This window comes from Saccostrea cucullata, unplaced genomic scaffold (genome assembly GCF_032062105.1).
Source record: "Saccostrea cucullata isolate Sc308-1 unplaced genomic scaffold, CSIRO_AGI_Scuc_v1 ctg4386, whole genome shotgun sequence".
In the NCBI taxonomy this organism is placed as follows: Eukaryota; Metazoa; Mollusca; class Bivalvia; order Ostreida; family Ostreidae; genus Saccostrea; species Saccostrea cuccullata.
Genome location: NW_026937974.1, coordinates 15,219 through 40,297, shown reverse-complemented (window position 1 = coordinate 40,297; position 25,079 = coordinate 15,219). Strand labels below are relative to the sequence as shown.

The following is a 25,079-nucleotide window of genomic DNA, read 5'->3' as shown; positions in this document are numbered from 1 at the left end:
GCAGCATTCCCATTTCCCTTTCTGACTTTGAAATGTATGAAATTATATATACAATGCAGCTGAATGGATCAAAGATATACTGTATGTCCATATTTGCATCCCAGCATTTGAGAAGACATGTGTTATATTGGTTTGTCCACATTTCATCTGGATTTCGTTTCAAGATAGTAGTTGATTTTGCAGATAATACCCTATGTGCTTCTTCATAAGACTCCCAGATAACTGTATATTGGAGAATATTTCCTCTGTTGTCTTGCATCCATTCATATCATCAAGAACTTCATCCCAAACACGCAACAAAATATCTTTTGCTTGAGATTTAGACAAACCTTTGCCATCCTCCAACTCCTCAATATCTTTTTCACTTTGCCTTGTGATAAATGTTCTTTCTGATGGTGGTCTTGGAAAGTGGAATCTACAGTCTGTTCCCTTTCTCCTACAGGATTTTGAGTGACTTTTGCTGTGTTGTTGAACACCTAGAACAATTCTTCGAAGCTCTGCGTCATCATTTTCACAAGGTAAAGCACATGTAATATATCTATCAATGAAATCACAAACAGTTTCCTCAGTGTCTTCATCAATTTTCGGTGGGTTCTCAACCCAGTACAAACAGTGCATGTGTGGAGAACCCCTTTGTTGAAATTCTACTCTCACAAAATAGTCAATAACATTCCCTATTGGTTTTGATGGTGATAAAATTACATGCCTTTGAAACATATGGAATCTATGTTCAAACATTCTTGCCACAGTAACTGGATTGCTTCTCAAAATTTCACTTTTTTCTGACCAATCTAAATCAGACGGGGATCTAGGATCATTATCATGATGCAAAATTGATCCAATAATTTCATCCCATCTGAACTCAGCCGCCGAAAATGAACAAAACCAAGTTGGAATACCTAGCTGTCGAAGCATTGCAAAAAGATCTTTCTGAGTAGCTGACCAATACGCAGGAGTTCCTCGAATAGGTTGCATAAAGCGTAAAGCCTCATTATTCTTAAGGAGATTAGACAGAACATCTGGATTCTGTAACATTTCAGATGTCATTGCCTTTCCAGTATCAAGCTTTGATAAAGACTTTCGGATTGAAATTTGTGTTTTCTCAATTACTTGGTTTAATTCTGACATGTATTGAGAGAAGAAGATGTAATTTGTGTCTTTAGCAAATCTGTTATCTGCATTCATAAGTCTGTTGTTAAAATATCTTGATAGAGTTATCTTTACATCTCGATTTTCATTCCAGGAAAAGTTTCCACTTGGAAATAAATGTGGAAAAGTCTTTGCTTTGTTACCTTCTTCTTGCAACATTCGAATTGGATTTTTTCCTTCACTTGGTGCTATATTATAAATATCGTCAAAGTAATGATCGAGAACTTCTTGCGCAACATCCACAGGCTGTAAGCATGTATCAGTAACAACCTCTGAAGTCTGATCAATCTCACCTTCTTTCATTTCCTCGTCTTCATATTCAGTAGTCTCATCAGGTAGCAAATCATTTTGGTCACTATTTTCCTCCCAATTGGTATTGATTTTAACATCCTGATACCATTTGTTCTTTTTCTTTAAATAATCAAGAGCCATGTTTATGTGATTTGGATTGACAAATTGGTATTCATAATATTCCTTGTAAGCTAGTTTGCGTTTCAGTTTAACTCTTAACAAGAGATTGTCATCGTGACTTCTTGGTAAACTTGTTGCCTTTTTTATATTTGATGGCACACAAACAACGGGCCCATGTACATTTCTTTGACCACCTTTTGGAAGAGCCATAACTTTCATAAAAGGGATATGCAAAGCAATTAAATGCTGCTCCAAACTGTTTAAATTACCTAAATCATTAGGAATTTCCTCCAGTGACATTTTATTAACAGCTGCTTCTGCTGGAATATTACCACTTAATATTTTCCTATGACAAGTAAAACATATCCACAATGATGACTGTGCACAATGCATTGGACAAGACAATGTACACTCATGACAATATTGCTTTTGTATACATTCCTTTGCTATTTCACGTGCTTGATTTCTTTCTTTGTACATTTCAAGAGTACATCCTTGAACTTGGTGTTGAAACAATAAACGATGACAACAGCAACATGTGTATTCTGGACCATTTCTTACACTTTCTCTGAAAAATGCCAAAACTTCTTCTTCATCTTCAAGCTTTTCTTTCAGTGCTCTTCTCTGATTAAAAACTGTCTCTTTTTTCTTCTTTTTCTCATCAGCACTAAAATGATATTTTATTTTATTATCTGTCTTTACCTTCTGTTTATATACTTCATCATTCTTGTACTTCTCTGTACTTCTGTGCCTAACATCCATTCGGTGTACTTCATCATTCTTGTACTTCTCTGTACTTCTGTGCCTAACATCCATTCGGTGTACTTCATCCTTCTTGTACTTCTCTGTACTTCTTAGCCTAACATCCATTCGGTGTACTTCATCATTCTTGTACTTCTCTGTACTTCTTTGTCTAACATCCATTTGGTGAACTTCATCATTCTTGTACTTCTCTGTACTTCTTTGTTTAGCATTCATTCTGTGTACTTCATCACACTTGTATTTTTCTGTACTTCTTTCTTTTACACTCTCTCTATGCACTACATCTGAACTATATTTCTCAATGCTTCTTTTCTTCATATATTGTTTATGATCTTCATCAGTTTTATACTTTCTTTTGCTTGCCTCCTTCAGTGTCGACTTGTGTTCTGCATCCAAAGAGTATTTTTCCACACTCCTTTCTTTTGCTTTTGCTTGGTAAATTTCATTACATCTATATCTATATTTTCCATCTGCGATTGCCTTTAATCTAAATTCCAAGTCATTCTTGTACTTAAGATTTTTTGATCTTAATCTCTTTTCCTTACAATTTACATTCTTCAGTTTGAATTCATGATCTTTGCCTAATTTGTTTGTTGATGAAATGACACGTACATTCCTCATGCGGTTTCGATTTCTGCATCTTTTCCTGTATTCCTCTTTACCAGTATGTGTTTTTATGGGACCAATTTTTTCATTCTCAGCAACTGTCAGCACTACATTATAATGATTCAGATTCTCATGATCTAGATAAATTGACCCTATAGACTGAATATTCGTAGTAGGTTCCATCAATTGTCTTGAGTATGTAATCCAATGATTTTCTGTATATGTGTGTATATCAATGCTCAATAGATGACAAACAGCAAGTATTTCTAGTTCAGTTGCCCACGAACCATCATTTGACATGTTTGTTAGAGAAAAATGATTTTCTACAGAACTTTCTGCCTGTCTAACAAAAGGTTTGAACAATATACTATTGCGGAGAAGGTGTCGACACACTATTGATCGAATTGCATAGTGATAATCCTCCAATCCAGTCAAACAAAATGAAATAGCTCTGAAGAAACAATTACCATCCCTTTGAATTTCAACACACTCAATAGGTGCACCCACCTCTCGAACATGACAATTTTGTACATCATTATCAATTCTATTTGAATGTGGTATTCCCATAATCTGACAAAGCTGTTCTTTTATACTTTGAGATATTGGAAAAAATGTAATATTTTGACTTTCACTGTAGTAAACAAATTCAACATCATCATCCTCAACTGACTCAGTATGTACAATAGAAATGTTTGCGTTTTCTTGGAATGCCATATTTGGGTCTTCATTTTTCTGAGCGATTTCTAAGTGCTCAGTTTTATCAGTAGATGCAAAGTGCCTAACTGAACAATCCACCCTTGTTATTTCACATTGAGTAATTCCAGAAAATCCCATTGATAATGCTAATGACAAAATGTGATTGCAAATGTTGTAAACTGATTGATATAGTATCCTTGTACTCTTTCCATTTGAACTCATACACCCTGATGATGTTCTTGAATGTGAATCAAATGTAAAATAACCATCTTCTGTTTTTCCAACCAGAAATGTATTTCCCCTGAAACACACAAAACACCCACTTGATTCTCCAAGAGCAATCTGCAGTGCATCTAACAATGAATGTGCATTAAATTCATCATAATTGGGCTCTGCATCAGACAAATTTATCAGACTGCATAAAGGTTCATGTGCTTTGAACTCGAACATTGTATCAAAACACTCAAAAAATTGCGGCAACTCATCAACTAAAAGATATCGACTAACAATGGTTGAACTACGCTGCAAGTATGTGTAAAGCTCATCGCCTGTTTCCAACACTTTATTCATATCTGAAGTTTGCCATTGTTTTGAGTTTTTTATTTTATGATATGCTAATGCTGCTAAGGAGTTTGCGACACATTGTGTTCCTGCATTTTCGCCAAACATCAAGTTACCCTGATGAAAAGAACCTTGAACAGATACCTTGATTGTTGTTACTGGTCCGCTATCACCAATACAAGCATCAGCATCAACTGGTCCACCATTACAATGTCTTTGAATTCTACATTCTGATTTACTGTTCTCATACAAATTGTACAAATTCTCATTTTCTAAATTCTCATTTTCATCATGTAAATTCCTTTTAGTATTCCTTTTAGATCTCGTTCTTTTACTCTGGTTTGCATCAATCAATCTCCTGCTGGACTCATCCCCCTTGGAAGATGACATATCCAGCTGCGCCTGACCTGCTGAGCCAGACACGTGCACGGTGTCCGGCTCAGGTACCCTCGGCGAGGTACAAACCCACGGTGGGGAGTCAGGGGACGGTGCCATGCCTCCGTTTCGGGCACACAGACGACTTCCCTGAGAAGATGCATTACTCAGGGCAGTTGGATGCATTTTCTCACGAAGAGAGGCCTGCATCCTGGCCAAGGGTTTTCCCTCAAAAGGCGGCAACCCTATAAAGCCTTGCCCCGGAAGATTACCGGGTGGAGCTGTAACAACCCCATCTTCTGTCCTGCAAGGGACATCAGATACTGCTTTGGTGTCATCTGGTAGGACATCTGACAAGGGAAGGGACCGTTGCTGCCTCTTTTCCCTCATACGTAACTTAGCTTTATCACGATTCTCCCTACCACACAAGGTCTTTTTCCTTGGCATCTACAAAAATAAAACAGAACATTTTCCACCCAAAATGAACATGATGAAACAGTAACTGTAATATGTTCCTAAAACTGAAAGAGCATCCCTATTAGTACCTTTCCAAACAACGTTTATTAAATTAGAGAATTCACATATTTTTTGTTAATCAAATATTAATCCACAAAATAAATAGCAAACAACAGGACTGAAGGCCTTGTATCACTCTTCTGATAAATTGTACAATCTATCATTTCTATTTGAAGCTTCTAACTCTAAGTATCATAAGACCCAAAAGGCATCGACTGACAAAGTTTGATGATTCTTAGCCAGTTGGGACTGAAGAATATTTCAATATAGCTATAAAATTCCATAAGTAGGTCACTGTGATTTACTTTTTGGTTGACAATTTCTCTGATAACTCAAGATGCATCAACTGAAAAAGTTTGACAATATTAAACCTATAATTACCTGAGATTTTCAAAATTAGGTCACCATGAGCTACATTTTGATCAACATTCTCCGAAAACCAAAGATGCATCTACAAAGTTTAATGATACTAAGCCAAAAAGAGCCCAAGATACCTATTTATAGCCATAAAATGTCACAAGTTGGTCCTCGTGATTTACTTTTTGGTAGACTTTCTCTGAAAACCCAAGATGCATCAACTGACAAAGTTTGATGATTCTAAGCCAATAAACACCTAAGATACTCGAATATACCCATAAAATGTCAAAAGTAGGTCACAGTGACCTACTTTTTCATCAGCGTTTTCTGCATACCCAAGATGCATCAACTGGCAGTCTGATGATCATAGGTCTGAAAGTATTCAAAATTTTAAATAATCTGAAAACAAAAGCCTACAAAATTCAACAAGAGGCCCAGTGGCCACATCGCTCACCTGAGCATATCGGCTAGGAGTATGCACAAATGATCAGATCAGAACTGAAAAGTTTATGAAGGGGGGGAGGCGGTTGAATTCTAATACTACTTGAGAATGCCTCTATATCAATTCTGCAAAAAACTGCTTGAGAAAAAATATTTTTATAGATTTTTTTAAACATTTTGTTTGTATATTACTTTGTAATAATTTGAATTTGACTCCCCATCATTTCCCTCCCTACCCCAATGGGTACTCTTGATTAAAAAAAAAAATCTTCAATACATGAGAATGCTTACATGTCAATACGACTCAACATAGCTTTTCTGTTACTAAGATTTTTCCCTTTTTTCCCTATGTAAAACTTTGATCCACCATTGAGACCCTTCCCTACCCTTGGATGTTACCATTTGTACAAATTTAATTGTACACTACATGAGGATGCTTCCATATAATTATCACTAATTATGGCTTTGGTATTCTTTAGAAAAAGATTTTTAAATATATTTAAATGTAAAACTTGGATCCCCCATTGTTGCCCCACCCTATCCCTGGGGGTTTTAAATTGAATAAACTAGAATCTACAGTATCTGCATGATCTGAGGATGCTTCCATAAAAATATCATTAATCATGGCTTTGCAGTACCTGAGAAGTATTTTTTTTAAGATTTCCCTATACATTCCTATGTAAAACTTTATCGGCCATTGTGGCTCCACCCTACCCCCAGGAGCCATGATTTGAACACACTTGCATGTACATTATCTGAGGATGATTCAACATGAGTTTCATCTTTCCTGTCCCAATGGCTCTTGAGAAGAAGATTTTTATTAAAAGATTTTTCCTATATATTCCTATGTGAAAACTTTGATCGGCCATTGTAACCCCACCCTATCACCAGGGGCCATGATTTGAACAAGCTAGAATGTACACTACCTGAGGATGATTCCATGATTTCATTTTTCCTTGCACAGTGGTTCTTGATAAAATGTTTTAAAACATGCCACCATTTCACTATTTCAGAATTATCTCCCCTTGAATAGGGTGAGGCCCTTCATTTGAACAAACTTGAACACATGGACCTTGTCAAGGATGCTTTGTAGGAGTGGTTTTCGATAAAAAGTCAAAAATCTGAAATGTCTACAGACAGATGCAGGACAAAATGTGATCAAAAAAGCTCACTTAAGCTCACATAAACACCATATCAATGTCACTTTCATTCAAAACAAAACAAGTATCAATTGTTTCATATAGCTTTATTTCATTTCAAAAACTCGCAATCATAAAAGACAGACATCTACCATCAATTTAGCTCAAAGAAAAAGCCATCAACCTAAAAACTAAACTTAGGGGGCATCCCCCAAAAGAAGATTGGTCCTTGAAAATCTTTCATTAATGTTCAGACTTTTTGTGCCATATATAATGTATACATACATCATTATCTGCAGAACTGTAGCTCTCCAGAAAAAAAAAACATAGACAGGCCTGAGAGCTACAGTGCCACTTTTTGTAATCAAGAGGCCCATGGGCCACATCACTCACCTGAACAACTTTAGCCATTCATCTAATAGCAGGGTTCGACATTAACGTTAGTCCGTTAGTCTCAGACTAACACATTTTCATTCGGACTAATAAAAATTGCAGCTAATTAGTCCGAACGGACTAATAAAGTTTTCTGGGGGAAAAAAAGAATTTACCGATGTTCAAATTTTCGACAACTTTCACTGGAAAACCCCGTAATTATTTTTAACTTTGCAGCTTCTTGGCGGGAAGTTTGGTAATTCTGAGTCAATTCGGCGCTTAATTTAAGGACTCGTTGGAATGGAATTAAACATTTTAGCGATCATGATTTAGTATGACACATAAAGAAAGATGTCGGATGTTTAGATGATGTAATCATGTATAGAGAAAAACGAATGAGGTCGGGAATACGATCGTAGTTCCTGATTGCAGGGTTTCAACAAATTCTTGGTATAAACATTTCATGTAAATGCTTTGTTTATTTGGAAAAATTATAAAAGTACATTGCAACATTAATTCTATTTAATTATTTTTATTTTTGACGGACTAATAAAATTGACAAGCGGACTAGTAAAAGTAAAGAAGCACTAGTCCGGCCGGACCAAAGCCTAAAAATGTTAGTGTCGAACCCTGAATAGATTTCCCGTTTTGTAATATCTACCTTGACCTTCACAATCCTAATTGGTCATGATTCCAAAAATTTAGAATTAACACTACCCCAGGATGCTTCAACATAAGTTTCAGCCCTATTCATCCACTTGTTCTTGAAAAGAAAATTTTTAAAGTTTTTTTCCCATATGCTTTTATGTAAAATTTGTATATTCCCTAATGCAACCAGCCCTACTCCCAGGGCTCATGATTTTAACAAGTTAGAATCTACACTACCCCAGGATGCTTTCATATAAGTTTCAGCTTCATTAGTCTAAATACTGTACAATTGGAAAGAATGAGTGCACTTAAGTACGTCATTTGGAACCTTTTCGGCTACCCATTTTAAGCTTAACATTACAATATATCGCAAAATTAATCTATGATTAATGTGCAAGCATATGCTCTTGATATTTATTTCTAGAATTTTTTGTCATACATATTTCTATAATTACAGAAAATGTAATTGAAAAGAACATGTAAAAGCCTTAAATTCCGGAAATTTGAAGGGGACCACTTTATAATCTAAGGTATCTGCAAATAGGCAGAGACATTTAAACCGCATGGTTGTGGAATGTAAACATTAGCACATATGATTTTTTCGCATTGCGAATTGAAATGGAGAAGAGAGAGAGATCGTGTTGATTTCATGGTGCACAATTATTAAATGATTCTAATGTTAAGGGATGGGGTAAATGTCTCGCTGTGCAGACCGTAATACATTCAGAGGCGACATAAGCCTCTACATGTACTTACTAATGACACTGTCAATACCAGAATTCTTTCAAAACACCCCTAATGAAAAGCATAAAGATAAATAAGAGACATATTATCTTCAAACCCTATTAAAATTTGCGCAAAAATCTCCCAAAGTTTGAAGTTGGAAGTACGATAGATACTGTCACAACAGTGACTTAAACGCAAAGAATTTTTCAATGAAAGCGTTAACGTATCGAACAGCAGAAGGTCACGTGAGAAATGTGATTATAATATCAATCGTTGTTGCTCAGTGACCGGTTAATTTAGTAGCTATCTCAACCCTAGTTTGGGGACATTTTTTTGAAAATTAGATATGAGCCGCAACTTGGCCAACATTGTCCTTTGGATATGTATAAGTTTAAGTTAAAATACATATTCTGTGCAAATAAGAAAAATGGCCAAGTTGCGGCTCGATATAAACAAAGTCGTTGAAAACTGGTATGCATATGAATAACAATAGAAATGAGACAAAACTGTTAGACCCCCGTCTCAAAAGCTATTGTCGTTCGGCATTATTTAATACTTTCATGTAATATAATATACCAAAACCTGCTCTAAAGACATTGTTTATACCTATAAAACATAAATTTAATGAATTTTGGAATTTTATTTTATGCAAAACATCGGGATCCAACTCTCATAGCTTAAGTGCACTCATTCTTTCAGCAAGACGCAAATTTACCAATTTCTCCTTAAAAACTGGTATTTTATTTTCAGAGAAGTAATTTCAGCAATTTTAAATTGCTCACTTAAGAACCTAGTACAAATAACACACAATTTATTCTTAGCGATATTCAATTTTAGCGATCTCAACAGCCTCGCTAATAATGCCAAAATTAAATCCTCACTAAAATTTCTACTTTTACGGTATTCTTGTGAAAAAAGAATTTAGTTTTTTCCCTGTCTGTATCTGTGTAAAATTTGGATTATCTATTGGGCCTGGACTGGCCATGCCCTACCACTGGAAGTCATGATTTGTACACATAAGAATCTACACTACCCCAGGATGCTTCCACATAAGTTTCAACTTTTCTGGCTCTGTGGTTCTTGAGAAGATTTTTAAACTTTTTTTCCCAGGCATATACTTGAATGTAAAACTTGGATTCCCTATTGTGGCCCCACCTTACCCCCTGCCCCCCCCCCCTTCTCAATATACATACAAGAAGAGACAATGGACTACATCGCTCACCTGAGTAGCTTTGGTGATGCAATTCTTTTATCACATTTTGCCTCTTCTTATATGTATTATGACCCCCCCCCCTCCTTTACTTTAATAATTTAGAATCTACACTACCCCAGGATGCTTCCACATAAATTTGAGCTTTTATGCATCAGGGGTTCTTGAGAAGAAGATTTTTAAAGGTATTTTCAATAATGTAAAAAATTTATTCCCTATTGTGGCCTTGCCCAACCCCCTAGGGTCATGGTTTTAGAATCTACATTACTCCAGGATGCTTTCACATAAAGTTTCAGCTTTCCTGGCCCAGTATTTCTTGAGAAGAAGATTTTTAAAGATTGTTTCCTATATATTTCGATGCAAAACTTTGATTCCCTATTATGACCCCGGGGGTCATGGTTTGAACATTTTTGAATCTACACTACCCCAGAATGCTTTCACGCAAGTTTCAGATTTTCTGGCCCAGTGGTTCTTGAGAAGATTTTTCAAACATCAAACATATTTCTATATTAAACTTTGATTCCCTATTGTGGCCCCATCCAACACTCGAGGATCATGATTTGAACAATTTAGAATTGACACTACCCCAGGATGCTTTCACGTAACTTTCAGCTTTTACGGCCTTGTACTGGTTCATGAGAAAAAGATTTTTAAATAATTTTCCTATATATTTGTACGTAAAACTTGGGATTCCCTATTGTGGCCCTGCCCTACCACTGAGGGTCATGATTTTTACATTTTAGAATCTACACTAACCCAGGATGCTTTCACATGTTTCAGTTTTTCTGGCCCAATGGTTCTTGAGAAGAAGATTTTTAAAGATTTTTCCTATATATTTCTATATAAAACTTGGATTTCATATTGTGGCCCCGCCCTACCCCAGGGGGTCATGATTTTTAAAATTTAGAATCTACACTACCCCAGGATGCTTCCACATAAGTTTCAGCTTTCCTGGCCCACTGGTTCTTGAATGAAGATTTTTGAATGACCCCACCCTATTTTTGTCTTTTCTTGATTATCTCCCCTTAGAAGGGGAATTGGCAATTTATTTTAAAATTTAAACTCCACATCACCAAAAGATGCTTTGTACCAAGTTTGGTTAAAATTGGCCCACTGGCTCTTGAGAAGAAGCTAAATAAGTTAAGTGTTTACAGACGGACAGACTACGGACAAAATGTGATCAGAAGAGCTTACTTGAGCCTTCGGCTCAGGTGAACTAAAAACTGTAGATTATAAGCCAATGAAAACCTGAAATAATTTAATTTCAAAAAGTAGGTCACTGTGACCTAATTCTTTGTTGAACATTCTACAAAAACCCAACATGCATATACTGACAAAGTTTAATGATTCTAAGCCACTAAGTACCTGAGATATTTATTCAAATATAGCCTTAAAATTTCTGCCTGTTGGTTCTTGAGAAGATTTTTTAGTTATCACACGTGTCATATGACAAATTTGACAATGATTGCCCAGTATGACTAATCCTGGCCCATAATCTAAAACGTTAACACACACCGCACAAATGGCCATAGCATTCTTTGGCTCAGATGAGCTAAAATGGGTTAACAATTTTTTAAGAACTTCACACCAATCTATATGTAACTTGTTATGTAACACATGGGACAAAAATCAATTAACATATAATTATAAGTATCCTAATAAAGTCTTCTTTTAATAAATCAGTCCTTCAGGAGTTACAGTTTAAAGAACACAAATTTCTGTGTTAATAAAGCATTTCAGACAAAAATAATTAGAAACATGTCCAAAGGACATGAAAACCCCACCCAAGATTCAGGAGTAATGCAATATAAAGATTTTTAGTTAATAAAAGAAATTGACAATATTTTGGAATTTGTTTAAATCAAAGTTTTACTGACAATAAACAATTAGTCAAAGGTCACTGAAAAGTCAGGTTAAAAAGAAAATAATTGATTAATTCTCACTAAATTATATATCACAGCATATACTTTCTTAAAAATATTCAAGTATATTTGTGTAAAACTGGGCAAAATGCAAATTTAAGAATACTGAGGTGGAGGTCACAGAAAAGTTCACGGTCAAAAGTTTCTGATACACTTGTATCTGCATTATGAAATTTAATAAAAATATTTTCTTTCAAATTGAGATAAATGCATACAGTAAAGTAAGATAAGGTCAGAGGAAAAGTCAAGGTTAAACTAGATGCATCATACCACCACGAATGCATCCACAGGCAGCCAAAATTTCATATTGCAAATAGTTAATTGCATATTTGTAGTCAAGCTAATGATTAGAATATCCATGCAAGTTTGGTTGAGGTAGGACTTGTATTTACTTGGGAATGGATCTGCTCCTAAAACTTTGACCAATCAGCAATACAAACGCCTATGGTATAGCAAAAGTTCATCTCACCTTCATCGAGGTGATCGAGCTAAAAAGTAGGTCAATGAAAGGTCACATATGTTGCTGCAGTTGAATAGCCTTTATCATGATTATCAATATAAATCATCATATAAATTTTGACAAGAGGGCCATGGGCCACATAGCTCTTGTTTACATTGGGGTAGGAGGGTCTTGAATTTTAATCTACCTGGTGATCCTTCCATATCAATATGACAAATCTTTGATATTCTTGAAAAAAAAGAGATTTTTTCCCTTACCTTTTCATTTACAAATATTTGACACCCATTATGGTCAAGACCTAACCCATTGGGCCCTAATCTAAACCAATTTGATTTTACACTACCTTAGAATGCCACCATATGAATATGACTGATCATGGCTTTTCTATTCATGAAAAAAATACCTACGGTACAATGTATATATTCTTTAAAAAACTTTGATCCCTCATTGTTGCCAAACCCTACCCCAGGGGTCATGAATTGAACAAACCTGAATCAACACTACCTGAGCATGCTTCCATTAAGAAATGACCAATCATGGCTTTTCTGTTTTTAGAAAGAAGAATTTTAAAGAATTTTTCTTTTTATTTAATTTTTATGTTAAACTTTGATAACCTATTGTGACCCTACCCTACCCCCAAGGGTCATGATTTGAATAAACGTGAGTGTACTCCACATTTATATGTTTCCATATAAATATGATTAATCATGACATGGCTTTGCTATTCTTGAGGAGATTTTTAATTGTATTTTTCTAAACTTGTATGTTTATGTAAAATTCTAATCCCCCTCTGTGGCCCCACCCTATCCGAGGGTCATGATTTAAATAACTTGGGTTTACACTACCTGTGGAAGCTTCCATATATAAATTTGAACAATCAAGGCTTTGCTGATCTAAGTAAGAAGAGTTTTAAAGAATTTCCCTATGTAAAAATTTTAATCATCCATTGTGACCCCACACTACCCTATAGGGGTCATGATGTGGACAAACTTGAATCTACACCAACTAAAGATGCTTCCACATAAATATGAATAATCAAGGGTTTCCTGTTCTCGAGAAGAAGTTTTTGAATGATATTTTTCTATATATTTTCTATTTGAAACTTTAAGTTATTTAATGTCATTATTTTGGTTTATCTTTTTCTGATTTTGTTTTTGGTCAATAATTGGTTATTAATACTTTACTCTTCATTTTTTTCTACCTTACTCAAGATACTGGTATATGAAAAGCTTTATCCATGCTATCTTTGGATATTAAGAAAACAGAAATGGTTCAAGTTCAAGGAAGAAAGTCATCTATCTTAAAAAATCACAAGTTTGAATACAACAATTGTAACATATCAATTATTTTATACTTAACCCACTTCACTTATTCTTTCACAAAAATCTACAGTTTTGCACAAAAAAATGAAAGACATATACCGTAGATGTCCACATCATCATGCCCACAACTGATATAAAGGAAAACATTTGCAAAGGTATATAAATTTTATGAACTGTTAATAATTAATGGACCGGATATATACAGAAATTCAAAAAACATGAAACAAAGCAATATTTTAGTTTATGGACTACCTCCAAACAAATTTAGAAATCCATATGGACAATTTTAGTGTCATTGTCAAAAAAATATTAAAATAATATAAAAATAGAGGCCTATTAGTCAAATTGGATGCCACTTTTTCAAATTTACTGTCTGGGTTTACCATAAACTTTATGGTGAACTAATTCCTCATAATAAACTGTGACAACTCAAAGCAATATACATGTATATGCATGGAAAATATCTTGGGTTATCGTAACAGCCAACACGCATACATCGGAAACACTCAGTTCAAGATAAGGCATGATAAGCTTTTATTTTAAACAAAGACATGCAGTAGTTTTAAAACTCTTTATTCATATCTTTGGAATCAAATGTTCTTCTTTCAACAACAACAGTCAATACATACACTGGGGTATCCTACCCGGCATCGATTTCATAAATGGCGCGACAAGTTAAAAGGACATTATAATCTGGTCCATTCCAAAGACTATTTCTACCTATGTAGCTATTAATAGATACGTAGGTATTTAAACCTACCCAAAGTAGCTATTTTTACCTACTTTCTGCTTTACTCGCATTTTGTGGTCAAACGCAGGAATGATGCAACATGGTGAGCACTGAATTTCTTGATACAGTCAAACTGATGATGGATCTGATAAAAATTTGGCCAAATAACTGAATAATGATTACTTCGTATATAATCAATTTTGCATAGAAACTAATGTAAAATTGCCACTTCAGTAAGTAATCATTTTTTGGGCAAAATTTTGTCGTATTCATCAACAGTGTGACTGTATAAAAAATATGGTATTCATCATGTTGCGCCGTTCAGTCCTTTCGCCACAAAATGTAGGTAATACAAAAAGTAGGTTTGGGTAGGTTTAAATACCTACGTAGCTATTAATAACTAAGTAGTTGAATACGTGTTGATGAATGCGACAAAATTTTGGCCAAACAATGATTACTACTTACGTACCTATTAATAGCTACGTAGGTAGAAATAGTCTTTGGACTGGACCTGATAACCAAACAGCAATTATTATTACAATCATGTAACGTTAAAACACGTTCAGATACTTACGACTCTCAAATAAACTGACACAGTATACTTTTCCTCGATTTAGACTTGATATATCTTGATCTTTACGACAGGTTGTTCAACAGATGCCGAAATAAAGTATGCGTAAATGTTGACTTCTGACTTCGTAGTTTCGATGCTAACAGCAGGCGGCGTAAACAAAGAATGACGTCAGTCTCACCAAGCAGTTGATAAACATAGTTTTGGCGGAAGCCGAATACCGGAAATCTAAGATTTCGAATTTTAAAGACATTTTCATTCACTAATGCTCTAACATGCCTAAGAAATATTTTATACATTAAAATTTATGTATCGGCAATAAACAGTACCACAGTCTAATTAAAAGATCTTGTTCAATACAACAAAAATTAATATTTTCATTTCCTCAAACCAAATAATGTAGTATGTTTCACAGTTGTGGAATTACTACAACATTATAACTGCTATATCAAACTGATCTTAAAAATTGTGTCTTCAAAGAATTCAAAATATATGTCGAAAAAGTATATAAGATGGGAAGTCCACAAGAAGGAAATCCGGAGTTGCTTTCTGCAACCTTTGGTTACCCTTTTTACCGCAAGCATCTTAAACGCATGATTTAACAGATCGTACTGGAAATGTTTCTTGCAAGTCGGACAAAAGCATGAAATGAAATTATATTTTAATGATGTTTGGAAATGATCAGAAATGCTTTATTTACTATGCATTGTTAAATGATAGAATTTAATAGAAGAAATTAAAGTATTGTATAAACATAAAAATCATGCAATTCTCTTCAAAAGCTAGCATTACAATATTTTTTTAATCTTATAAAATGTAACTTTGTAGACCAGATGCTCAGTTTTCAAAAGAAAAGGCAAAGTAAATATTTTCAAAAACATTTCCTGAACAAATTATTTGAGATTTACTACTTTTCCTATTTAATATATCATTGAACCTATAAATGGCTTATCTGAGCTAAAAAATAGAAATAACGAAATTTCGTGTAGATTTACATATTTGCTATTTAAATTAAATGTCAGTTAAAATTAATTTTTTTTTTAATATCCAACTTCTCTATATGTTTTTTTTTAATTCCGAGTCGGTAAATAAATCGGTTACTGTTTTAAATACCTGATATTTATGAAACGCGATTGATTTAAACTGTAATTTGCAGGGAAATTCCATCTTTAAATAAAGTAAAAAAATTAAAAAAAAAAAAAAAAAAGAAAGAAGAAAGAAATAGAAAGATCTTTTTAATTCTATTTCAGCTAGTATGAACTTATCAAATAAACGCCATAAATGACTTTAACATTTAAGATGAAGTAAGAATTACCGTCCTTAATTACACACTACCTTGAGAATTCGGAGACACTTTTATAAGCAATATATTGATATCAAAAACCTTGGTGCAATAATGTAGCCCTCTCCCCTTTTTTGGGAGAGGGCTACAACTCCTTATAGGATCTCCACAGTATTGTGCAACGGGAGCAGAAAAACACCAGATTTTAAAAAAATCACACAGGGCTACATTATTGCAGGTATCAAATACCCAACGCCTGAAGTTCGGACTATTGTAAAGATTATTTTACTACATGTATATACTTTATGTAAAACTCGGGACGCCTACTGCGCCCCCCCCCCCCCCTCTATCCTTTGGAGTCATTATTTTAAAAAAGCGTAAATCTACCTGCATTAGAATCTCTAAATACATGTATGACCATCAGTTGTACATCAAAATGACTAATCGTGGCTTTGTTCAACTTGAGAAGATTTTCCTCATATATATATATATATATATATATTCCACAAAAGAAAAAGGCTCACTTAGGGCTATGTTTGACCCTGTGAATCTATAGCTTTGTTGGACTAATATGAACTTGAAACAATAATTCTCATTCAATGATACAATAACAGAGAATCGGACGGAAGACCTCTCGTTGCTCGCAACGAGATCGTTTCTAGTTATTATTATTATTATTCTTTTTTTTCTTACCGATTTTGTGCACGCGATTTCTCAAAAACGGCTCGATGGATTTCAACGAAACTTTCAGGACTTATATAACATTACTTGAACCTTATGCCTTTTTTTCCGTTTTGATGACGTCACTTCCGGTTTGGAAATAATGCCGATTTTATGAATTTTAAAGGGTCAGGTTGTCTCCAGACTTTCTCAATAATGGCTCTAGATAGAAACATGAAACTTTCAGATATGATAGACCAAAGTCTATAGATATGCGTAACGTCTTTCGTTTTTACCGGAAGTGCAGTACGTCGGCGCTGGCTATGGCTCGAAAAATGACAAATCGCAAATTTCAAAATTTTTAACACCTTTTCTACGATATCTTTTTACCTGTAAACATTTTGTTAAAACATATAGAACAAAAGAAGTGTAAAATTTCAAGATCTTTCAAATGATATCTTAAAAAAAGGGCTGGCCCCTAAATTTAAGGGTCTAGAGGGGCCGAAAGTTTTTCTTTCATAAGTCAAAAAGCATTAAGAATTTGTAAGAGGTCAAAGAAGCAAAGTTGTTCAAAATGTCAAGCCTAATCTACTGGGGTGCATTCGATTATAAGAACTCTTCAGACACTAGTGTCATTGTTGAGCATGCGCAATAGAGTATGTAATCGAATGCCTCGAGTCGAGCTCCAATGTAAACAAATATGGCTGACAACGTCGGATTAGTGTTTGCGGTCGATTATTTTCTTGATGAAGAGGACATAGACGATGATGACGATGATATTGTCCCATATTTTTTTGTTAACTCTATCAGAAGAGAGCGTGTCCCATCTGTAAGAATATTTTACGAAGATGTGTTGCCAGATTTCTCTTCTCTTGACTTTAGTAAGCATTTTAGGCTAACAAGGCAAACGTTCACACGCTTATTCCAAGAGATAGAACCAAATCTAGCCAAGGATATTCGGACACAGGGCAAACAGCCGATATTGACGGAGAAACGTGCCATGGTAGGCCTATGGTATTTATGTAATACAACTTCCATGAGAGAAATTTCTTTACTGTTTGGAATTTCACAGTCCACAGTTTTTGACTGTGTTCATGACTTTTGTGATGCATTATGCTCAGTTCGGGATCGAGTTATATCTTGGCCAGGTCCCCAGCGTCAGCAAGAAATTTCTGATCACTTTGAGGCCGAATGTAAAATACCAGGAATCATAGGGATAATTGATGGCAGTCACATTACTCTTACAAACATTCCCAATGGAGATCAAGACTACATCAACAGGAAAGGGTATCCCTCACTCCAGTTGCAAGTTATTGTAGACCATATGTTACTTATTACAGATAGCTTTGTTGGATGGCCAGGGTGTACCCACGATGCCCGAGTTTTCAGAAACTCGGATATCTTTAATGAGTTGGAAAATGGAATTTTAAATCCACACTTTTTCATAATTGGTAAGAAAATTTTAACTGAGTAAAATGTTTCAAAATTAAAGCACATTAATTAAGATTTCAACAAGGATACCTCTAGATCTTTGTTCTTTTTGTCAAACTTATTGGGGTTAACAAAAGAAATAGTAACTGTATAAGTAGGTTAATATGCATGGTTTTCCTATTTTAATAAATTTTAATGTATACATTTACAAGAAACTTAGTTTAGTTTTTCAAAACATTACAGGAGATTCTGCCTACCCACTGAAGCCTTACCTGATGACCCCTTTCCGTGATAATGGAAGGTTAACTGCCCCCCAGAGACATTATAATAGAAAGTTATCAACATCACGTCAGAATGTTGAAAGAGCCATTGGCCTACTAAAGTGTAGATTCAGAAGGCTCACAAGCCTACCCTGCTTGGATATAGAACGTGCTTGCAAAGTAATAACTGCATGCTGTGTTCTTCACAACCTTTGCATTCTATCAAATGACTCTGTTAATGACATGCTGGATGACCTCCCTCCAAACAATAATGTCAACAACTATGGACCATTATATGGAAATGCACCCCTTGGTATAAACTTTCGCAATCAGATAGTTCAGTATCTACAAACATTGTAAAATCTAAATATTGTGCATAAGAGAAAAGACAATGATTAGAGACAAGATTGTATTTGAAAATGAAAGTTTAATAAAATTAGAAGTTAAACTTTATAACCATGTATTGTTTTCAATAAACAACTTTTAAAAAAAAAATGACAGGGCCTATTTGGCATATCACAAATGTAAATTAATCTTAAAAGTTTAATAAAATTAGAAGTTAAACTTTATAACCATGTATTGTTTTCAATAAACAACTTTAAAAAAAAATTGACAGGGCCTATTTGGCATATCACAAATGTAAATTAATCTTTAAAAAAAGGAAAAAATTAAAGCATTAAATATTGTCAATCCATTTCTCTAATGAAGTGTTAACCATGTCATGGAATTCTAATGTGGGGACAAATACATTGTTCCCTATTTGTATATTGCTAGAGTCTGATTCTACATTGAAACATGTCTCTTTAAGCAAAGTGTCTGGCGTAAAACACTTTGTAGACATTTCACAAGAGAACTGAGATTCAGGCGAAGCAGAGCAATATGAACAATATGAAAAAGGTGAATCAAAGCACTCTGTTGCTTTTGGTGATTGAAAAATAAACATATGCAAGTCCTTGTAGCAATCCTCAATGTTCTTGGTAAACTCATAAAATTCAACTAAGTTGTATCCAAATCTTTCAAATAATCTACAAAGACACAAACATAGTAATTGTTTACAAATTCTTCACTATTAATTTTACTGATCATTTTTAGGAATTTTTGGTTGCAGACAATCGATTAACTTTCCCATAAGATTCATTTTTTCCTCGTGTTGTTTTTTTGAAACCTCCAACCTTTCTTTCCTGTATTCCTCTTGTCTTTTTGTGTACTCTTCCAAAGCAAGTAATGCAGACTGATTCGTATTCCTACGTTTGAGGGATTTCTTCGGTTGTGGAGTGCTGCTATCTGACGAATTAGAATCTCTGGAGTCCTCTTCTTCAACATCTTCATCATTATCTTTGTTATTTTCTGTCTTGTTGTTTTGTCGCACTCTTGAAGACAGTGTAAATGCTGGTCTCGTACCACTTTTGTTTCCATAGAGTTCAGAAAATTGTTAAAAAAAATGGCATGTTTTTTTCTCTGATCCTGTCTGTGCATTATTGTCCACCGTTTTCTTGTATTCCCTTTTAAGCGCCTTCCACTTATTCATGCACTGTGTTGCTGATGCTGTAACACCAACAGCAGATAATTCCTTGGCAATGGTTTCCCAAAGACTCTTGTGCACTTTGTTGCTGTTAAAGTCTTTCTCCATTCTACTTCTTATATCGAATAATGTTTTAGTGTCTTGTTTATTCCACATTTTTTGGTCCAGTGACTCAGATTCTACATCTGCACTGCACGGCACTGCACTGCATGATTTTGCATCAGAGGATTCTACGCAGTCATCTGAAAAATAAGCAAGTACATTAAACTTGAGAGTATTTGATATGCGGTTGAAGTATGTATATGCAGGTGTTTATATATTTATGATAAAATAACAGTTTCAAATATTAATTTTATATCATTGGAGCATAATCTGCAATTTTACAGTTTTCTGACTTTTAATATATAAAATGTAAAACAATGCTGGATTCAAAATTATGACCTGTTTCGTAGATTTTCTGCCTAACCATTTTAGAAATTAAAAGTAATGGAAAAAGGTTTTCTCACTATACAGCATATTTTAATTGTTTAATCATATATATATTTAAGATATAAGATATTTTAAATACTTATACATAATGTAATAGGTGTTCCTGGAAAATACATTTGTAGTGCATCACCAATACCAAACACTGACACACAGAAAAAAATGCTTATGGATATATAACTGCTTACCCATATTACAAGTTGCTCGTATGAGTTGTAGTGCCATGTCTCTTTTTCTTTGGTCTGTTAATATTAAAACAAATATTTAATCATTGCTCTAAATGCTGAGTAATACCTACTAAACTTACAAAATAGCACATACAATAAACAAAATAAATATACTTACCGTCTGAGTTAAGTGATTCTACAAGATGGCAGTCTCCTAGGATCTGAACATCTTTCCCATCAATTTTCATTGATATCAAAAATCTAAAAAAAAAGATAATGTTGATTTAAATGGAATGTTGAAAACCACTTAAAATTTACGGGGTTAATACGCGTTATGAATAAAATGGATTTGGCTTCATAAAATATGAATATATATTAATTATAAACAACAAATCGTAGGCGCCGGAACCGGGTGGCCAGGGTAGGGTGGGGTTAGCCCCCACTTTTTCCCAAAGATAGACTTACTATAAACATTGAACATTGCTGCGTATAGGTTTAGCCCCCCCCCCCCCCCCCTCACTTTCCACAGACACGTTGCAGAATAGGGAAAAAAGTTTTGGTACTGAAGTTCGTTTTAGCTTAAGTTTTTTTTGCTTGCCAGGTTTTTTTTTGAGGTCTAAAAAAATTTTTTTCTTACACTTAGCCCCCCCCTTTTTTTTTGCTTCCGACGGCGATGCAAATAAAAAAAAATTACATTATCAGATTATCGGGATATAACAACGCGACTAACATTTATTCATTTATTTCATTTGTCACCGCAATTCAAAGTGTAAACTACTATCATTTGGTATAGAATATAAATATTTTCTCAATTCGCTAACAAACTTTTATGTAAAAGTCATATTATGCTCAAAATAGTTAATTTTCAACATGCTGACTTACTGCTCGTTCGTGTTGACCGCCATCTTTCGACTCTTGTACTCCTGCTAAATTGGAGAGTATACTCGCGTTGGTCGTGTTTGACACGTGACGCCAACTCTCGGCATTCGATTTGTCAGGAGTAAAACCCGTGTAACTCGGGTCGCTTAATCGAATGCACTCCTGGCGTCGTCTAAATACGTCCGGCGTCGTCACTTCCGGCCAAACCGGAAGTAGTCGGAAAACGCGTTTTTTTTGCCGTTCTTGACAAGTTTTGTGGTTACATTTGTCTCTGGGAGCATTAAAAGTAATTTATCCGTCCGTCGTCATCACTTCCGGTCAAACCGGAAATAGCAAAAAATGGCTTATGTTGAAGGTTTTGATGCAAAATTGAAATTATAAAGTCACTGGAGACTTTTTAGCTCATTGCTTTCTTTTGTTCTGTCAATTCCGGCACTTCCGGTCAAAACCGGACGGAAGACCTACTCGTTGCTTTGCAACGAGCTTTGCTCTAGTTATTATTAAGGTCTTCCGACTTCCTTCGGAAGACCTTATTGTTTTCCTTCTGTTTTTTATTATTATTATTATTCCACTTTTCATAGTACAGGTCATATCTCAGCTGTGCGTGGACGAATTTTAACGATTTTTTCAGGGATGATGCATCTTATGAATATCTCCAGGGGTGTCCCTCACTTTTTTGAAATTTTTCTCCGTTTGCGATTTTTGGGGAAATTTGTATTTTTTAAATGGAATTTTGTCGCAAAAAATTCTCGAGAACGGCAAAAGATATGAAACTAAAACTTGCTGAGGTGATAGAACATCGATTGTAGATGTGTTGATCGACCTTCATTTTTCGTCGATTTGACTTCCGGTCGCAAACGGAAGTGAATTCAAAAAGTCTAATTTTTCAACTTTTTTGTTTTTCAATATTTTTCTTTTGAATTTACAGGGTTTATAGAGCGTCTTCAAAGATTTCTATATATGTTTTCATTTTCTTCATGCGTGCGTTTATTGCAAAGATATGACCGAACCAAAATTTGTCTTACTGTCGGGGGTTCGAATCCCGCTCGGGGCGTTCCCCAAATTTTTTCTTTGTTTTTGTCTTTTTTCAGATGCAAATTACGTTTCACTCTTTTATAACATGTTTGGAAGATTTTGTCGATTTTAAAAGCTATATTTGGAGATATTTTGTGAAATACCTGGAACAATCACGATCTGTGTTGAGAACCTAATGTAAATGAACGTAAACGAAAAAAATACTTTATGAAATCTATTTCATGGGATGACACAGCAAAGACTGCAAAAGAGAAGTCGGTCGGAAGACCTGCTTGTTGCCCCAGCAACAAGAACGCATCTAGTTATTATTATTATTCCACTTTTCATAGTACAGGTCATATCTCCGCTGTGCGTGGTTCAATTTGAACGATTTTTTTTAGGGATGGTGCATCATGTTAATATCTCCAGGGGTGTCCCTCACTTTTTCGAAATTTACTTCCGTTCTCGTTTTTTGGGGAAATTTGTATTTTTTAAATGGAATTTTGTCCCAAAAAATTCTCAAGAATAGTAACAGATATAAAACTGAAACTTACGGACGTGATAGAACATCGAATGTAGATGTGTTGATCGAACTTCATTTTTCGTCGTTCTGACTTCCGGTCGCAAACGGAAGTGAATTCTAAAAGTCTAATTTTTCAACTTTTTTGTTTTTCACTATTTTTCTTTGGAAATCACAGGGTTGACAGAGTATCTTTAAAGAACTCTAAATATGTTTTCAACATTTTCATGCTTTCATTTGTTGCAAAGATATGATCGATCCAAACTTTGTCTCATTGTCGGGGGTTCGAATCCCGCTGGGGGTGTTGCAAAAATTTTTTCTTTGTTTCTGTCTTTTTTCAGTTGCATATGACTTTTCTTTCTTTTTTATAATGTATGGAAGATTTTGTCGATTTTTAAAAGCTATATTTTGAGATATTTTGTGGAATAACTGTAATAATCACGATCTATGTTGAAAGACTGCTGTCAATGAAAGTAAACGATAAAAATACATTCTGAAATCTATTTCATGGCCTGACGGAGCAGAGATTTCTAACGAAAAGTCGGGCGGAAGACCTGCTTGTTGCCTTAGCAACAAGAACGCATCTAGTATTCTTACTATTTTCGTATTGACCAACTTCTGGAAATGACCTTTGTCCGGTCCATTTCTCCCGAACAGCTTAAGATATGAAAGTTTACTGTGTCGGATATCATAGATCATGACTTGAAGATGTGTCGAACGACATTTTGTCCGTCGTCAATTCTTCCGGTCGTCGCGAAAAAGGGGATTAAAAGTCGATTTTTTAAATTTCTTTGTCTTTCTTTCTATCTTTTTCTGTGATATTCATGGCATAAGTAAAGGCCCCTATTTGCTGATTTAACGTATAACCAGTTTCCTGATTTGATAAAGAAGAAATTAAATATCTTTGAATGTCTTAGAACTTTTGCAAGCGTAGGTTCAACGTTTTCTTAAACACTAAAAAATATTCATTTCATTTTCTCATAAATAGGCTGCGCGGGTAATACACATGGTGCCGTTGTGCAGGTAAGGTCTTCCCCGTGATGGGGAATGGACCTGTAGAAAACCTTCTCTGGTTCCACAGAGTAAGTTTTTTAGCAAATAAAATGTATGAAACATGTATCATGTGTGTGCATCTTATACCCCGCCCCCATTTTTTTTTTTTGAAAACTGTAAGAAACCTAGCCCCCACCTTTCTCACTTATTGAAATGAATGCTAATTCCGCTTTAATGTTTTACATTCTACATAAAATGACCTTGACATTTATATAACAAGGCACTCTTCTTAAAGTTAAGAAAATGATAAGGCTAAATTCTATCTACAAAATAATGGTAATTTACAAGTCTATATTGAAGACAGCCCCCCCCCCCCCCCGGAAGCGCGCAGCCAGGTAGAATTCGCAGATATAACATATACAACTTACAAGTAACGTTTTAAAAGTTTCTTTCATAAAAAAAATTAGTTCCCCTATTGTCATCTGATAATTTGCTATCATTCATTCTTCCTATTTCCTATGTTTTGTCTGTAGAATTTATAATTATTTCATTAAAATTTTTTTTTATCTTGAGAAAATAAAGATTGTCAGCTGCATTTATTAGCATCTCGCATTTTCTTGTATATCTTTTACTTGCATATGAATAATGTCATTAAATAAAATAAAAGAAATCGAACTCTATTTCCATCTTTTTTAATTCATTCATAAATCCTTGGATCCGCTCGCAGCTGCGCGGTGGCCTCATCGCTACTGTAAACAATTCATTCATCACGCCGAAAATGTTCATGATTCCGCTAAACTAAGAAAGTTTACACATGGTTTATCATCTCATATCAAACATCAGACCTGTCCAATGCAGGAATGCTCGAGTTAAAGAGGAAAATTCAGGAAT

The 25,079-nt window shown here is 34.7% G+C and overlaps 3 protein-coding genes across 3 annotated transcripts; 1 reads left to right on the top strand and 2 right to left on the bottom strand.

Annotated features, from left to right (window-relative positions):
* Nucleotides 1-159: 159 nt before the first annotated feature.
* LOC134249219 (uncharacterized) lies at nt 160-7,424 on the bottom strand. Its single transcript, XM_062731595.1, has 2 exons — nt 7,407-7,424; nt 160-5,007 (listed from the first exon to the last, which is right to left on the bottom strand). The coding sequence occupies exons 1-2, from the start codon at nt 7,422-7,424 to the stop codon at nt 160-162; spliced, it is 4,866 nt and encodes a 1,621-aa protein (XP_062587579.1).
* Nucleotides 7,425-17,616: 10,192 nt separating this feature from the next.
* On the top strand, nt 17,617-19,464 carry LOC134249218 (putative nuclease HARBI1). The gene is made up of 3 exons (XM_062731594.1): nt 17,617-18,367; nt 18,591-18,920; nt 19,382-19,464. The coding sequence occupies exons 1-3, from the start codon at nt 17,617-17,619 to the stop codon at nt 19,462-19,464; spliced, it is 1,164 nt and encodes a 387-aa protein (XP_062587578.1).
* LOC134249217 (uncharacterized) lies at nt 19,349-21,687 on the bottom strand. Its single transcript, XM_062731593.1, has 5 exons — nt 21,665-21,687; nt 20,961-21,043; nt 20,804-20,857; nt 19,780-20,371; nt 19,349-19,632 (listed from the first exon to the last, which is right to left on the bottom strand). The coding sequence occupies exons 1-4, from the start codon at nt 21,685-21,687 to the stop codon at nt 20,040-20,042; spliced, it is 492 nt and encodes a 163-aa protein (XP_062587577.1). The 3' UTR covers nt 19,349-19,632; nt 19,780-20,039.
* Between the last annotated feature and the right edge of the window lie 3,392 nt (nt 21,688-25,079).

What these genes read in the sequence shown, in the direction of transcription:
- LOC134249218 (XM_062731594.1), top strand. Translation starts at nt 17,617, where the DNA reads ATGGCTGACAACGTCGGATTAGTGTTTGCGGTCGATTATTTTCTTGAT. An exon ending in TCCACACTTTTTCATAATTG is followed by an intron (nt 18,368 to 18,590) that starts GTAAGAAAATTT and finishes AAAACATTACAG; the next exon opens with GAGATTCTGCCTACCCACTG. An exon ending in ATATGGAAATGCACCCCTTG is followed by an intron (nt 18,921 to 19,381) that starts GTATAAACTTTC and finishes GTATATTGCTAG; the next exon opens with AGTCTGATTCTACATTGAAA.
- LOC134249217 (XM_062731593.1), bottom strand. Translation starts at nt 21,687, where the DNA reads ATGGCGGTCAACACGAACGAGCA. An exon ending in AGAATCACTTAACTCAGACG is followed by an intron (nt 20,858 to 20,960) that starts GTAAGTATATTT and finishes TAATATTAACAG; the next exon opens with ACCAAAGAAAAAGAGACATG. An exon ending in ACGAGCAACTTGTAATATGG is followed by an intron (nt 20,372 to 20,803) that starts GTAAGCAGTTAT and finishes CTTATTTTTCAG; the next exon opens with ATGACTGCGTAGAATCCTCT.